The sequence below is a fragment of the Lipophrys pholis genome (assembly GCF_963383615.2).
Source record: "Lipophrys pholis genome assembly, chromosome: 12".
Taxonomy (NCBI): Eukaryota; Metazoa; Chordata; class Actinopteri; order Blenniiformes; family Blenniidae; genus Lipophrys; species Lipophrys pholis.
In genome coordinates, this window is record NC_137641.1 from 10,148,417 (window position 1) to 10,163,760 (window position 15,344).

Below are 15,344 nucleotides of genomic sequence, written 5' to 3' on the forward strand. Positions count from 1 at the left end.
TCCTCTTGTGCAGGGTCCTGATAAGGCTCGCTCTCAGCTCATTATCCTGGACCGGGCGTTTGACCCCGTGTCCCCGGTCCTGCATGAGCTCACCTTCCAGGCCATGGGCTACGACCTGCTGCCCATCGAGAACGACGTCTACAAGTACGAAGATGTTTTAACCAAGCTGCATTCAAACAAATCTCTTGTCTCTTTTTAGTTATGACACGTCCATTTGTGTCAGTGGAATTTCTTATGATCTTCAGTTTTTAATATTATTTTTCTCCAAGTTTTTTCGACGATGCACAACCTGATTCAAAATGCAATACAGTGCAGAAACCATGTGTGTGACATTTGAATCAAATAGTCACATCAGAGGTTTTAATCTCCTGGACTGACTCTGTGATTGTCTGATTGTCTGATTCAGATACGAGACCAGCGGCATCGGAGACTCCCGTGAGAAAGAGGTGCTGCTGCATGAAGACGATGACCTGTGGGTGAGCCTGAGACACAAACACATAGCTGAGGTGTCCCAGTGAGTACTTCTCATTATTCTTCATGTTATCTATTATCTGAATGTTAGGATATCCAATCAAACATGCTTCTTATGTCTGGCTTTGTTCATCAGGGAAGTGACACGTCAGCTGAAGGACTTTTCAGCCAGCAAGAGGATGAACACCGGAGAGAAGGTAAGAACAAACTGACACCTCACACTGGGGAATACTTTCTATATTTACCCAATACATTCAGTATATTGAAGTAATAGACCATTTATAAAAAAAAACATTGACACATCCATTTTTAATAAAGAAATTTGAATTAAATTAATTAAGGTGAAGAAATTATATTCTGGATGAATCCATATTTGAGAAGATGTAAAAAGCATATATTTCATTACAGTAATGCAGTGTCAGTTATCATTTTCACCCCCTCATATCAGGAAGAATAACACCCCCCCAAAAAGGTTTTAGAATTTATTTATATTATTATGTATTCATTAAAAAAAGATTATTATCATTCAATATTTATTTATTTATTTATTTATTTATTTATTTATTTATTTATTTATTGATTTATTGATTTATTGATTTATTGATTTATTGATATATATATATATTTTATTAGTTTATTATTGATACTTTGAATATTGTTTATGCTATGTAAAGTACTATTTGGAATATTATATTTAAGATTCACCAGCTAATTTGTCAGATTTGCATTTATTATTATTATTATTACTATTATTATTATTATTATTATTATTATTATTATTATTATTTATTTGTGTGTTTTTTTTTACAATTAAAAATATATCAAACTGATATTTTCAACTGATTGAATACATTTTTTGCAACAATTCCGTCCTCTTTTTTTGTCATTTATTGAGCATAACACTCCTGGAAAGTAGTAGAAAGTTTATAAAATCCCAAAACATAAAGTCCAGCCACAAGTGGTCGTCATGTTATGAAGATCGAGTCCTGGCCTCTACATGCTACTTAAAAAAACCAATGAAAACGAAATGATATTATTATAAGACTTATTGTTGAAGATGTTCTGACTTAATCAACTTTTTCTTTGGTTCCACAGACCACGATGAGGGATCTGTCCCAGATGCTGAAGAAGATGCCTCAGTACCAGAAGGAGCTCAGCAAGGTGTGTGTGTGTGTCTGTGCATCCGTTTGTGTGTGTGTGTGTGTGTGTGTGTGTGTGTGTGTGTGTGTGTGTGTGTGTGTGTGTGTGTGTGTGTGTGTGTGCACTCTGACCTGGTGTGTGTGCTCTGTTTCAGTACTCCACTCACCTGCAGCTGGCTGAGGACTGCATGAAGCATTACCAGGGGACGGTGGACAAGCTGTGTCGTGTGGAGCAGGTGAGGGTGGGGGGAGGAGACAAGAGGGGGGCTGGGGGAAGGGAGGATTGACGGGAGCCTTTAAAGTTTAAATTTAAAGGTTATTATGCCATTATTCTACCAGTCCGACCAAACTAAAGATGAAATTCGACTGTTTGTGGCCCTTCAACTGAAATGTGTTTGACCTGTTTGATCTAAAGAATGTAAATCAGGGAAATAAACAATTCTATCTTTGTTTTCCTCGACTTACACACAGTTAAAATGTGTTTTGTTTTTCTTTGCTTAGATAAAGACAACTCACTGAAATGATTACGGGGATTTTTGAGAAAGAAAACTGTGACTCTCACCTCAACAGAGACAACGTTGCCTCGACACCTTGAAACTAAAATAGAATCTCCCAGCAGCTTACTCTTTTTTTTACAAGGAGATTTATTCAAGCTGAGCAGGATTGAGTAGAACTTGTGGATGCCACCTTTTATTATCTGCTGTGTTCTTATGAAACGCGGCCTGGGTGTTTGTGTCGCAGGACTTGGCCATGGGCACCGACGCTGAAGGAGAGAAGATCAAAGATCCCATGAGGGCCATCGTGCCCATCCTGCTGGACGCTAACGTCACCACCTACGACAAGATCCGCATCATCCTGCTTTACATTTTCCTCAAGAACGGTGAGAAGAGGACGAGTGTCTGTAAAACCCGGTGCTGCTTTGGGCTCTTCTTGTTTTGTCAGGCCTGATTTGTGTTCTTACTGATCGGACAGTGCAGCATGTCGATCATAGGTAAGGACTAGGTGGCAGTAATGAGTCGTCGTTGCACACTGAAGCAAACTGAATGATACTTGTAAAGATGACATCGATTAGCATTTTTAAGTCTTGAATTCTGTGATATTTTTACTCTGCTGTTGCGTCACCTGATCACTTGTTTAGATATCGACTCTGGCTTGTGAGTATCAATAAGCACTTAATGCACACGAGAGGAAGATTGTAATAATAAAAAACACATGGTAGAGTTTCAACAAACACGCTATAAATCTATTACATTGTTTTTGTAATTTCTGAATATTTGCATGTGTTTACATGTCTGAGACTGAATCTGATGACCAAAACAGGCAAACACTGTTTCAAACATATTCAGACTTTTTAATGACGTGACTTCCCAGGGTGGGCTGAAAAATGATTTTACGGTGATGTGCAATATTAATAAATATGTTCATGTTTTAACATCATCTCACAATGGGAAAGTTAGTCTGCAAATTAAAACTGTGACACTTCCATGATTTATATATTTCTAAACATTTAAACAGGAATAATTCAATGTTTTTATGTTTGATTCTTCATAACCTAAGTTTATAAAGTGTGTGTGTGTGTGTGTGTGTGTGTGTGTGTGTGTGTGTGTGTGTGTGTGTGTGTGTGTGTGTGTGTGTGTGTGTGTGTGTGTGTGTGTGTGTGTGTGAATGTGTGTGCGTGCAGGTATCACGGAGGAGAACCTGAACAAGCTGATCCAGCACGCTCAGATTCCTCCTGAGGACAGTGAGATCATCACCAACATGGCTCACCTGGGCGTCCCCATCGTCACAGATGTGAGACTTCCTCTTCCTCCACTTCTTCCTCTTCCTCTTCCTCTTCTTCTTCTCCTTCTGGATTCTTCTTTTGAAGTGTTCAGAGAAGCACTCCCTCTATCTCGATCACAACCTCCCTTCCCTTGTTAGTTTCCAGAGTCTCCGTCTGAATATTCTTTAGTCTTGGGACCGGAGGTGACACTCTGTCTTTGCTTCTGCAGTCGACCCTGCGCAGAGGGAAGAAGCTGGACAGGAAGGAGCGTGTGAGCGAGCAGACCTACCAGCTGTCCCGCTGGACACCACTGGTCAAGGACATCATCGAGGTGCGTTCGCCAGGCTTCACCGCGCAATATTTAACCTGTTGCTCTAAAGCAAAGAGCGGCTCGTCCAGTGGGCTGATGAGAGGATGTGGTCACAAGATGAGGAAAAAGAATGCATGTTGAAATGTTGTTTTTATTTCTACAGCACCAAATACAACACAGTCATTTTAAGGAACTTTTACAGAGAAAAACCCAACAATTCCACATGAGCTTAGAGGAGTTTAGAGGAGCTGGTGGGAAGGAAAAGCACCTCGACATGACTGTGTTGTGTGTGGTTCTACAGAAATAAAGTTGAAAGTTGACTCTTTCCACCGAACAACTAAAATCCATCCCTGAATCGTCTTTTCTGAAGTCTGTTTTTCTCAGTACATAAAAAAAAATAAAAAAATAGTTCTTATAGTTTAACCAGCAGGTTTTAACCCAAAGCTAGAATCTGAGAACACCCCCACATCAGCTCTCCATGTCAGGGTCTCCAGGAATATACTCAGCCTGGTATTGGACGTCCTCCAGCTCACAAAGGCCTTTTTGTGTGTGTGTGTGTGTGTGTGTGTGTGTGTGTGTGTGTGTGTGTGTGTGTGTGTTTTCTCCTGATGCAGGATGCTATCGATGATAAGCTGGACACCAAGCACTACCCCTACATCTCCACCCGCTCCTCGGCCTCCTTCAGCACCACTGCGGTCAGGTACGCAGCCTCAACCTCAATACAGAAATGGAGCGGCTCAACAGTAACCAGGGTGATGACTCAGGTGGATCAGTGATTGAGAGGAACTAGAAAAAGCCAGTTGATGCTGAACTATCTTTAGATATTTAGTACAAGGCCTAAGGGCAGGAAAACAGTCAGTTTTAATAAACTGATTTGAAATGTAATAACTTTATGGTATTTTTTTTGTATCTTTGCTCAAGCTGGAATTTCTGCAGAAAATCTGTAAAATCAGCCTCAATGTTTGATGTTTGACCCTCATTTATTTTATGTCCCACCTGATTCAACATATTCAATGGTTATAATGGTTAATTTACTCTAACTAGATCGTTTAAAAGAGAGAAAAAAAATCATCATGTCAGTGAGGAATGAAAAAAACTTGACAATGTCCAACTGCAGACATGCAGTCACACCAGGAAATGTTCCCATGCTATTTTTTTTTTGTAATTCACTTTTTTGACCTCTGGTAATCATTTGAGCCGCTATGAACAGATTTACTTGTTTCTGTTTTAAAAAAACAGAGGAACGGACATACGTTTTTACACCTCTGTGTTTAAAGTTGTGACCTTTAAGGGGAACCTACAAACCTCCTACAAACACCTCCAGCTCTAATTGTGTGAACATGAGAGGTGACAAAACAAAATGACTGTTCCAATCAAAGTGTCACAATCTTTTTTTGGGGGGGAGAATTAAGAATAAGTTGACATATTCGAGCTTTAATCGGTGACGTGCGCCCTGGCTCCCCCCTGACAGTGCTCGGTACGGCCACTGGCATAAGAACAAGACCCCTGGAGAGTACCGCACCGGACCCCGCGTCATGGTCTTCATCATCGGTGGCGTGTCGTTCAGCGAGATGCGCTGTGCCTACGAAGCCACGCAGGCCAACGGGAAGTGGGAGGCCGTCATTGGTGAGTAGAGATTGCAGGGGGCGAGGAGTCGGCCGGGTAGGCCGTGGACACTTCCACTCAGAAACACACCAACGGAGAGCGTGAGGACGACGTGGGCGTGTCTCTGAGTGGACGTGTCTGAGAGGAAAAATTGCACCTTTGTCCCGGTTCAGGAGCCACATGTGAACGATGTGACGAAGACGTCTGGAGGCTGGAACTGTTTATTCAATCCGGCCTTCGGGTTTTCAAAAGCTTCTGAATCAGGACTCAGCTGGACTATATCAATGCAGTTCAAACACAAAGGGAGCTGACGTGGATTTAACCTTCTATAACAGATTCTTTTCAAGTATGAGGTGGGACTGTTTCAGTTCAGTATTAGACTTTGTTACATCAAATGGAAAGATTATCACAGGCAATGGGAATTACTTAGGAGATGTTATAGGTACAATATGTAACAATTGAGTAATGCCTCTTTTGTACACTAGGTGGTGACGGTGAGTCAAACTATCCCACTCTTTAACTCGATGAGTTTCCGTTTTAGTAATTGCAACTATATGGTCTTATTTACTATTTAGTCTCTATTCGCCCCTGCTACAGCTTCACTTGTTGGACTTAATGCTGATGGCGCTTTAAAGTGGCTTTCTGCACCATCTTCTGGAGCAAAATGGTATTACACAGCCCAGGTCTTGCTCAGTAGTAACACATATACAGTATATACTGCATAATGCTTCTTCGTCTATTGATTGACTTGGTTAGGAAGAGACACTGAAGTGGCTCACGACACCATCTTGTGGTACAAGTGGTATGCTGCGACTGGATGTGCCTAAATTTACTGGTTAACTTTTTATCTTTGGACGACGTCTCAATTGGGAAACAGTGATATTTGAAATATTCCGCATTCAAAATTAATTGTAATGGCCCTTAAAAACAATTAAGTTTTTCATGGAGTGGGTTTATCTAATGTTGCTAACAAGAATGATGTTAGCCGATTCGGTCTAATTTGTATTACCACTTTACACCATGGGGTGGTGTATTGAGTCAAGCAATCATCTAAGAGAAGAAACATATAGAAGTAATGGGAAATGCAACAAAGACTGAAGGTGAAAGTAAGCAACAATTTACAGTCACAGCTAGTTTATGTGAATCAGAACTATAGTCTAATTGAGAGGGTTTCAGTGCCACCTTGTGGTACCAAGTGGTATTACACAACTGGATTGGCTGGAGTTTGCTGGTTAACTTGTTCCGTTCGGGAAATATTCTCACAGTGATATTTTGTTTACTACATTTTAAATGACTTTAATAGCAAACAGAAAGCTATTAAACAATAAGCTGAAGATCTTTGGATAGATATCAAAAGTTCTCAGGTAAGCAGCTAGCCCCATCCTGTGCTTTCTCGTACCACAAGATGGGGTATTGAGTCACTGGACAATTACTGTATGTCAAGACAAGACAATGACTTAGTAAATGTTCAAGTTCTAAATTCTATATTTTCCAGCTTCATAATACTACATTGTACCACAAGAGGGTGTAGTGAGTCTAGATTGTATAAACACTTACTTGAAGAGTTTTAAAAAGAACGCTCGTCAACACCAGTTGAAATGGTTCAAATGCAGATTACCCACATTTTTCCTGAATGACTGAGGAAACTCAGACACCAGCCTGTAATTTCACTGTTTAAGTGACCTTTAACTTTTCCTTGTAAAAGATTGCAAATCAAGAACTTTCTTTCGCAAAAATATCAGTATATCAACATACATGAATGCAGGTATACATATGATGTCAATCCGACCGCACTACAGAAGAAGTTTTAATTTGAAGGTGTGATCAGAGTTACAACCTGCCTATTGTGTGCAATGTGTTCTGTCCCTCTGTGCTGTTGATTCGATGTGTCAATGCTTTGCCAGCCAGTCTGTCTTATCAATGGAAAAGTGTCTCTGTTAGTTTCTGTTGTGCTCTGCTTCAGCTGTTGTCTTTAAAAACAACTGTTGTCTTTAAATTGCAGCCACGCCATGTCTTTTTCTGTATCTGTGCGTCCATGTCTCTTTTTCCTTTTTCCCTGTTTGTGCAACATGGCGAGTGTGTGTGTGTGTGTGTGTGTGTGTGTGTGTGTGTGTGTGTGTGTGTGTGTGTGCTTGTTGTTGTTGTTGTTGACCCTCTTCTTCTGTTCTCTTGGAGCGAGTGGGGGAAGGTGGGGGGCGTGGCATGTGTTGTGAGACGAGTGGTGAAGCCACTTCTGTTCCTCCGCAGGTTCCACCCACATGCTCACCCCCACCAAATTCTTATCGGACCTCCAGCACCCCGACTTCCGAGAGTCCACTAGGGTGTCCTTTGAGGAGGCAGACCCCTCAGCCGAGTGAGACAGAGACAGATTGGGAGGGAGGGAGAGAGAAATCACACAGAAAAAAGTAAAGGCAGCCGCACAAAGAAGCCCTTTCTGATCCTCCACAGCACAAGGGCTTCCTCCTTACTCCTCCTCCTTCTTCTTTGAACACGCAGTACTGTTTTTATGTGACCCCCCCCCCCCCCCCCTGTGTCCTTCAGGGATGGACAGTCCGACCTTCTCCTCACTGCATGGCCGGCTCCATCAGGCCGCCCTCAGAGCAGGCAAACATCCAAACTGCAGCCCCAACAGGCGTTTACACACACGACTTCTGCTCTTAGGCTCATGTTTATATGTAAAGTCCTGCAACGTTCACGTTTCAGTTCGTGAAATAAAAGCAAAAAACCCCCCCACCTGTCACGATGCTGACCTGCGGCCATGCCTGAGGAGGTCGTGACCCCATCCCTGCTGCCTCCTCCCATCATCCCAGCTGGGTGGATTAAATCGCCCCTTTTCACAGCCACCCAAAAGGCCCTTTTGAGCCAGATTTTAACACTCAATCCAGATTTAATCTACCCCCACATCCTTCTCGGTTTTTGCTGTGTAGTAAACTCAGCCACCTTGATTTGTTTCTTTCAGGATAGATCCTTGAGTTGATGTTGGATTTTAGAGAAACATTTATTTTTTCCCCTGTGTGTGTACGTGTGTATTTATTATTTGTTTTTGGACTCCTTTTGACTTTTTCCACTCAGCCCACCATCACATGCTCACATGGCTCATGACTCGTCTGCAGAGGGCGCCGGTCGTCAATACGTTGTCACTGCCATGGTGCTGTCAGGCTGCTGACACAGAGGGCAAGAGAGGTGGGGGGTTGGGGGGGGGTGGGGGTTGGATGGGGAGCAAAAGAAGAATGAAATTACCAGAAATCTGCCCTCTGTATCATCGCCTCCTCTTTGCGGACTCAGTCTGAGAATGTAGCATTGGTCCACCTGATATGCTTTAGCAACCTAACCAAAAACCAAGATGCCAAACGTGTCAAGCAACCACCAATCCTCCCTTCCGTCCCACTTTCACCCTTGACTCCAGTTCCTGACACACAAAACCTCATAACACAGATGATTTGAAATGATTAAGATCTGTATCCAGTTTAGAGTTGATATACTCCTGATATATCTATACCATCAGGAGAAGAGTTATGCTTCTTAATGTCTGTGGATGATAACAACTAATAACTGTTGATGTAATAAAAAGCATGATAGTTGGTCAGGATCTAGAAACTAGACAGCAAGAGGCTCCAGTCTGGCTAAACGACCCAGTCAAAAGGCTGAAAACAAACTTTAACAGAAGCATATTTATAATCTATACCAAAATCTTTCTTCAAACAGACCGTAAACGAGTACTAACTTTTAGCTATTTGCTACCCACTGATATTTTCTGATACGATTACCGATACTTGCTGATACCGACTATGTATATGAATACTTATTAAATGCCATTAACTCTAATTTATACTCCATATGACATGTGATATTCGCCCGGTTGTATTGGGGATCTTTTACGAGTACTCCATGCATTATCAGACCCGATACTGGTATTGGTATCGGTATAGGTGCATCCCTACATGAAAGTATTTTTAACGCAGTCCTTATTTGAGGAATTTGACAAAAACACTTTCTAAGATGTACACAAGATGCATTAGAGCTAATTTAGTTGAGATTAGATTTAAAACTTCATTCCTTCCTCCCACAGAAAAACCCAAGTGCCTTAGAAAAGTACCAAAGACTATTACGTGCCCTTTCGTCTGAACAAGAGGAAATGTCATCATTAAATGCAGTTTGGTTTTACCAGTTTTCTGAAAAGTCCCCCCCACCACACGCACGCACACACACACACACACACACACACACACACACACACACACACACACACACACACACACACACACACACACACACACACACACACACACACACACACACACACACACACACACACACACACACACACACACACTCCTGCTGTAGTCCTGGGCATCCATCTCATTCATGACTAATCTGCTAAAGCGATATCGTTTACAATCCGAACTTTGTGGTTTCCTCAGCGGTTTTCTCACCAGCAGCAGTATGACTGCCTCCCTGCATACTGCTGCATCCAACACCTCCTGAGCAAAATGGCCATCACTAACTGAAACAAGTCTTTGTTTTTGCTATGCTATTTTGGTCCCGACCTGGTCCTATCCAGTAGTCCTGTGGTTCGGGAGGCCGACAGAGTGTTGTGTTTTCTGGGGCTTGAAAAGCCCACGAAGCTGTGTGTTTGGGGAACAGCAGAGAAGCAGGCGAGGCCCGTCCCGCTCCAAAACTCCACCGAACCCTCCACCCTGACCCACTACTCACAATTCCTCACGACTTACAATGCCTCCCTTAAAACCCACCTGGTGATGGGCTTGCCTCTTTCTCTCCTGTTTTGACCTCCGACTTCTTCCCGTCGATACGATCAGGTCTGAAATGTAGGTCAAAGTAATCAAGTCAAACTGGAAGAAACATGCAGCTTTGCAACAGAAACCAACCAACCTATGTAGGTCCAATACTTTAGAGATTTGTTGAACAGGTGTGGAGGAGTAAATCAAACTGTCGTTGCCTCCTTTATGATCTGGCGCAAACGTCACGGTGTCGTCGGTGAATCTGGTAAGGCAGCAACATAAATCAGGCAAAGTGTTTGCTTTACTCAAGTCCAGCACCTTTCAAGTTTGACCGTGTCTGAAATGTGTCTTCAGCTGTCTCAAAGGTTCATCCCTCTCTCATTACATTAGGATGATCAAGCTTTACATCTCGACTCACACCTACATGAGGCTAGTCAGACCCTGGTTTGGTAGTTCACCACCTGTAGAGACATGCTTCTGTCATTTTTCTTTACCTGTAGTACCTTCTAGGTTTGCATGCCCGTCAAACTCACACATTCCGATTGGCTGTGCTCTGTGTGTACAGCTTCGGTGTTTTGCGGGTTTTCCTACCACCCCACCTAACTGCTTCCAGGTCATACCAACTGTGTGGTGCCACCATCTCTGATCGGTGTTTCCATGATGTGCAGATGCATGTGACTTAACACACAATACTGACTGTATGTTTGTGGAATGAGAAACTGTAATCCAGCTGTAGGTATTGATAGGATGCATGGGTTTGTTCGAGAACAAAACATATAAACGACTGTTTACATTAAAGTTTCATCAAACGGGTCATTCTGTGAGAATTCAACGGAACCCTCGCACCCGACCAACTGTTTCGAAACAATGTACCCAACAACTATTGAGCAATATTTGAAAGGAAAAAAAAAAGAAAATGTTTTAGACATTTTTGAGGCTCCTCTTACACGATCAGATATCTATAGCTACTCAAGTTGGTGATGTTACGCAAGCTAGCTAAGACCCTGTTTACACAAAACGCGTCGTTTCAGAAAAGTTCCACATTTACCCAGCAATGGCAGACATGCTGAAAACGATGTAGTTTTCATGTTCGGCCACTAGTGGGTGCTGTTGCTTGTTTTTGTGATGAAACCACACGCACGTGCGCACAGAGAACAATACGCTATAAACATTAACAATGAGAGTACATGGACAACTGTACAAAACTACCAAGTCCCAGGAGAATATGGACTGGGAGTCATGACACTCTGGAGGAAAACATTGTTGTTGTTGTACATCTACTGAGCATGTGCAGTCGTGATGTTTCCGGCCATCTACACAGAGACAGTTTTCAAAAAGTTGTATTTGCAGTAGCTCCGACCACCGATGTCATGTAAACGGACACCCAAAATACAACAAAAGTTTTGTTCTTAAATAAAATTCCGTCCACGCTTTACTGTGAACGCGGCTCAAAACTATGTAATATGCCATGCCTTGAGGTGGCGCTGTAACTCTGCCACAGAAATACACCAAAAACAGAGAAGACAAAATTCCTTGTATTCGAGAAATCCAACATCTTGCCTTATTAAACCAAATAGCATCAGTAGCTTCTGCAGCACGATCTGGAGCATGTAGTCCACCATTGTTGTTGTTGTTGTTAAGTGACGTCGTGGAGAGGATCGTGGGGTTATCGGGTTAACAGGTGGGGCTTTCAACAAATGTGCATCTCGTTTATCCACACCTCAAATCCGAGGCTGCGTTTTCAAATTTCTCCACTCAGGAACCCGTTTTCAAAACAACTCAGCCGCGCGGTCGACCAAAAATAATGCGGTTACATGAAATGGCGTTCTCGTGTGGACAGGGCCTTACACTACAATGGCACATGAAACACACCTGAAACAATCGGGCTTAGGGTTAATCAAAGGATTACACACGAGATCAAATACACATAAGAGAGTAGAAAATACACAAAAGAGAGTAATTAGATACAATTGAACAACAAAGGAGCAGGGACCTATCAGGGGATTATTATAAGTATTTACAATAAGTAAACTGTAAAAGCTACAAGCTAAGAAGTTGATCAATAGCTTTTGGGTACATGAGCATTATTGATATCAGGTCATCTGATGATTTGACACAGAACTGAGAATATGAATCTGTGAACTTGCTTGTTGCTATTATTATTATATGAAATGATCGAATCGCGTATTTTCTACTCACGTACAGTAAAAATAGCTCACACGTTTTGACACCGGATCCATTTGAACTCGCTGACTAAGCAGTTGTGATCTCATAGCTGTGGGTTGTTTCCACGTTCACATTATTCGTAAGGCTGACCTCATCCGCAGTAGCTTCCATAGCAAGAGCTGAAAACACATTTTTAAAAACCTGTTTCTTTCATGGCGTTCAGATCTAACATGCTCTGTCTGTGTGTGTGTGTGTGTGTGTGTTTTCTTTGTGCGTGTGTCCAGGATCGACCCACATCTTCACTCCCACCAGCCTGCTGGAGCAGCTCAAGGCCATGAACAAACCAGAAGAGGAAGTGACAAGCTAAAAACCCTCCGATCACGTCTCTCTCTCCTCCTAACCCCCACCTCCCTCACCCCTCTAACCCCCCCCCCCCTCCCCCACCCCACCCCACCCCATTAATGTGTATGCATCTTGCTTGAGAAAACAAAAACAAAACAAACAAAAAAAAAACATCTTAGATGAACGAAAAAAAAAGTCTATGTTATATCAAAGAATAAAACTGTTGCAAGTATTCTCATGTTTTACAATGGATGCAACTAAATGAACTTATTTAAATATCACAAGAGAAGGCCATTTACAAGGGAAAGTACCAAAATGTCATATTGTATGCTCTGAAACCTGCTAGAATGTGTAAAACCGTTTCTCTCCTTTGTTCCTTTGGGTTTCCTCCTCCGTGTGACTTTTCTTGGAAGCGGCTGGAGGAGGGATGTGCAGCCTGAGAGCTTCATATTGTAAAATATACCAGTCGCCATGCAATATGTGTGTATAAATCGAACCCCCCCCCCCAACCGCCGCCCATTGAAGATGTTCGTATTCAGTAGCATGCTTGGACTTGTGTGGACTGTTCCTGTGTTTGTGTCCGGTGTGGATGTTCCCGAGAGCTGCAGAGCGACGTGATGCCGTTTCCGATGGACCGCAACTCAAACCGGAAACCTTTGTTTTGAGTATCAAACGGAAGCGTGGGTGGGAACGCCTCTGCTGAACGCAATATAATGAGTGGATCTGCTCCCAAAGACACTTAAATGCAAGATTCTCGTGACGTGTAGTTTTAATTTCTCTGTGTTTGTTAACCAGCAGCCTCGACTGACTGTGTATAGAAACTTTTGCTCAAGCATGAGATACTGAGTTTCAGAGAAAGGCGAGCGTTTGATACTCAGAACAAGTTTTCAGTCCATCGGTTGAGTCGAGGTGCAGGAGCGAATGAGCTCTGTTGAAAAAAAATAAATAAAAAAAATTAAAAAAAATCCCGAATCGTCCCTCCTCCGGCTGCCCAGACTGTAAAGTATTTCCTTTGTTCCTTTCTCTGGAGAGACGTCACGTTTCAATGTGGAAAAGGCCGTTGCTTGCTGATATTTACAGATAATCTTAAAAAGGGCCACTTGTATTTCAGTATTGTATCCTGTCAGATTAAGTCTTTTCATTGGTTAGTAACGATGTTTCATTGGGCCATGCACTGAGTAGTGTTGTGTAGCTGCCATATGTTGCTGTTTTAGCGTCTCACTGTTGACTGGTGATATTTCCGACTGTGAAGTAGTGATATTTTTTTTTCCTTTTTAAAAATGTGAAGCCGCCGTGTTCGTGATGTTTTAGCCGTAGCTGTTAGTGGTCAACCGGGAAAAAGAACTAATATCTATATTTTCTTTGTCTGTTTCCTCCTCTGGTGCAATGTAAACCCCTTCAAATGGTGAATGGCTTTGCAAAAAAAAACCAACCCAAAACAAATAACTTAAGACAACTGCAGCCACTTTTCTTTCCTCCCCCTTCCTCTTCCCTGGCCAAACAAGTTGTATATTGCACTATGACGCGTTTTCTGTGATGCAAACGCTTGAGTTTGTGTTTACCTAGTTTTTCTATTATCATTTGCTGTTGTATAGGTTTCCTCTGTCAGACCGACTTGATTTCTATCAAAGTTATTTATCGAGAGAAAAATAATAACTGCAACATTAGTCTGTCCGGAACCTGTCTTAACTTATTGGGATTGTATGTTTGCGAGTGTTGAAGCACAAACGATACTTCCATGTGTTCCTAATATGTACTAAGGCTGTCTAATAAATTGGCTTCCATTATGCTAAAGGCTGCACGTTGTGCGTGAGCTGTGTTAATAGTTACTTCAGATGTGACCAGTTACTTTCCGACGGCTACCATGCAGATAATAACTATCTAAAGCCCTGAATGTTAGTCACAGTTGCCGTGGTTTCAGGCCAATGCTGCTCACAGTGAGACAAGTTGCTTTCGTTAGGACCATTTCCATGACAACGTCTTCAAGTGAAAGTGCCGAAGTTTACACGCCAAAGGTGCTCAGAGCCACGAAACTATTTGAGAACAGCTCCCAAGGTGGAACTTTTTGAAAACGCTCCCACTCCATCTCTGTACATGAGTGAAAATGCAATCTCCTGGAAACACTCATGCAGAAGGCCGAATTGCCACTACTTTGCACTAGTAAATTGTTCTACACATAGTTGAGTAGATGAACAATAAGAACAATGTTTTGTTCGTATTCTACTGGGACTTGGTAGTTTTAGAGTTGACAGTCACATAATAATGTAACTTGGTCGTCTGTCCAGAGAACTGTCTGAGTTCTCCCATTGTTAATAATAATAATATTTTATTTGTAAAGCACTTTACATTTTAGGGAAAATGGTCAAAGTGCTACGAGAGAGGATAAGGAAATAAAAACATACTCAAGAAATGAAATGAAGATAAAATCAGATTAATGTAGACATTGCAGGAGGTTAAGGAAATATGAACCTAAAAGAATACTAAAAAGATGAAAAATAAAAGTAGGCCTCAACAAGGCTGGGAAAAGAGAAAAGTTACAAGCCCTTTCCTCATACTGTTTCTGGCGTATTGTTCTCTATGCACGTGTGTGGTTTCATTACAAGAACAAACAACAGCACCGACTAGTGGCCTGGCATGGTAACGACATCATTTTCAGTGTTTCTGCCGTGTCCGTGTAAAACAACATCGGTGTCTAAAATGCTGGCGTGCAAACGTGAAACTTTTCGAAAAGGAAAATGCAAAAACTGCGTTTCTCCCTTGAAACGTTGTATAAATGCAGCCTTAATCCAGAGTTAGAGAGGTGCTGCTCC

General features: G+C 42.1%; 1 protein-coding gene across 2 annotated transcripts in view; it reads left to right on the plus strand.

The window, feature by feature from the left end:
• stxbp1a (syntaxin binding protein 1a) overlaps positions 1–14,332 on the plus strand; it is a 37,484-nt gene extending 23,152 nt beyond the window's left edge. Inside the window, exons 9-20 of one of the 2 annotated variants that reach the window (XM_080476680.1) lie at positions 14–144; positions 407–514; positions 608–668; positions 1,567–1,632; positions 1,766–1,846; positions 2,352–2,490; positions 3,292–3,401; positions 3,602–3,703; positions 4,297–4,382; positions 5,154–5,308; positions 7,535–7,692; positions 12,477–14,332. In XM_080476680.1, the coding sequence (XP_080332806.1) occupies positions 14–144; positions 407–514; positions 608–668; positions 1,567–1,632; positions 1,766–1,846; positions 2,352–2,490; positions 3,292–3,401; positions 3,602–3,703; positions 4,297–4,382; positions 5,154–5,308; positions 7,535–7,644 (1,149 nt within the window). In that variant the 3' untranslated portion in view covers positions 7,645–7,692; positions 12,477–14,332. The remainder of the gene's footprint in view (positions 1–13; positions 145–406; positions 515–607; positions 669–1,566; positions 1,633–1,765; positions 1,847–2,351; positions 2,491–3,291; positions 3,402–3,601; positions 3,704–4,296; positions 4,383–5,153; positions 5,309–7,534; positions 7,693–12,476) is intronic. The other variant, XM_080476681.1, reaches the window with a different exon arrangement.
• The last annotated feature ends 1,012 nt before the right edge of the window (positions 14,333–15,344 follow it).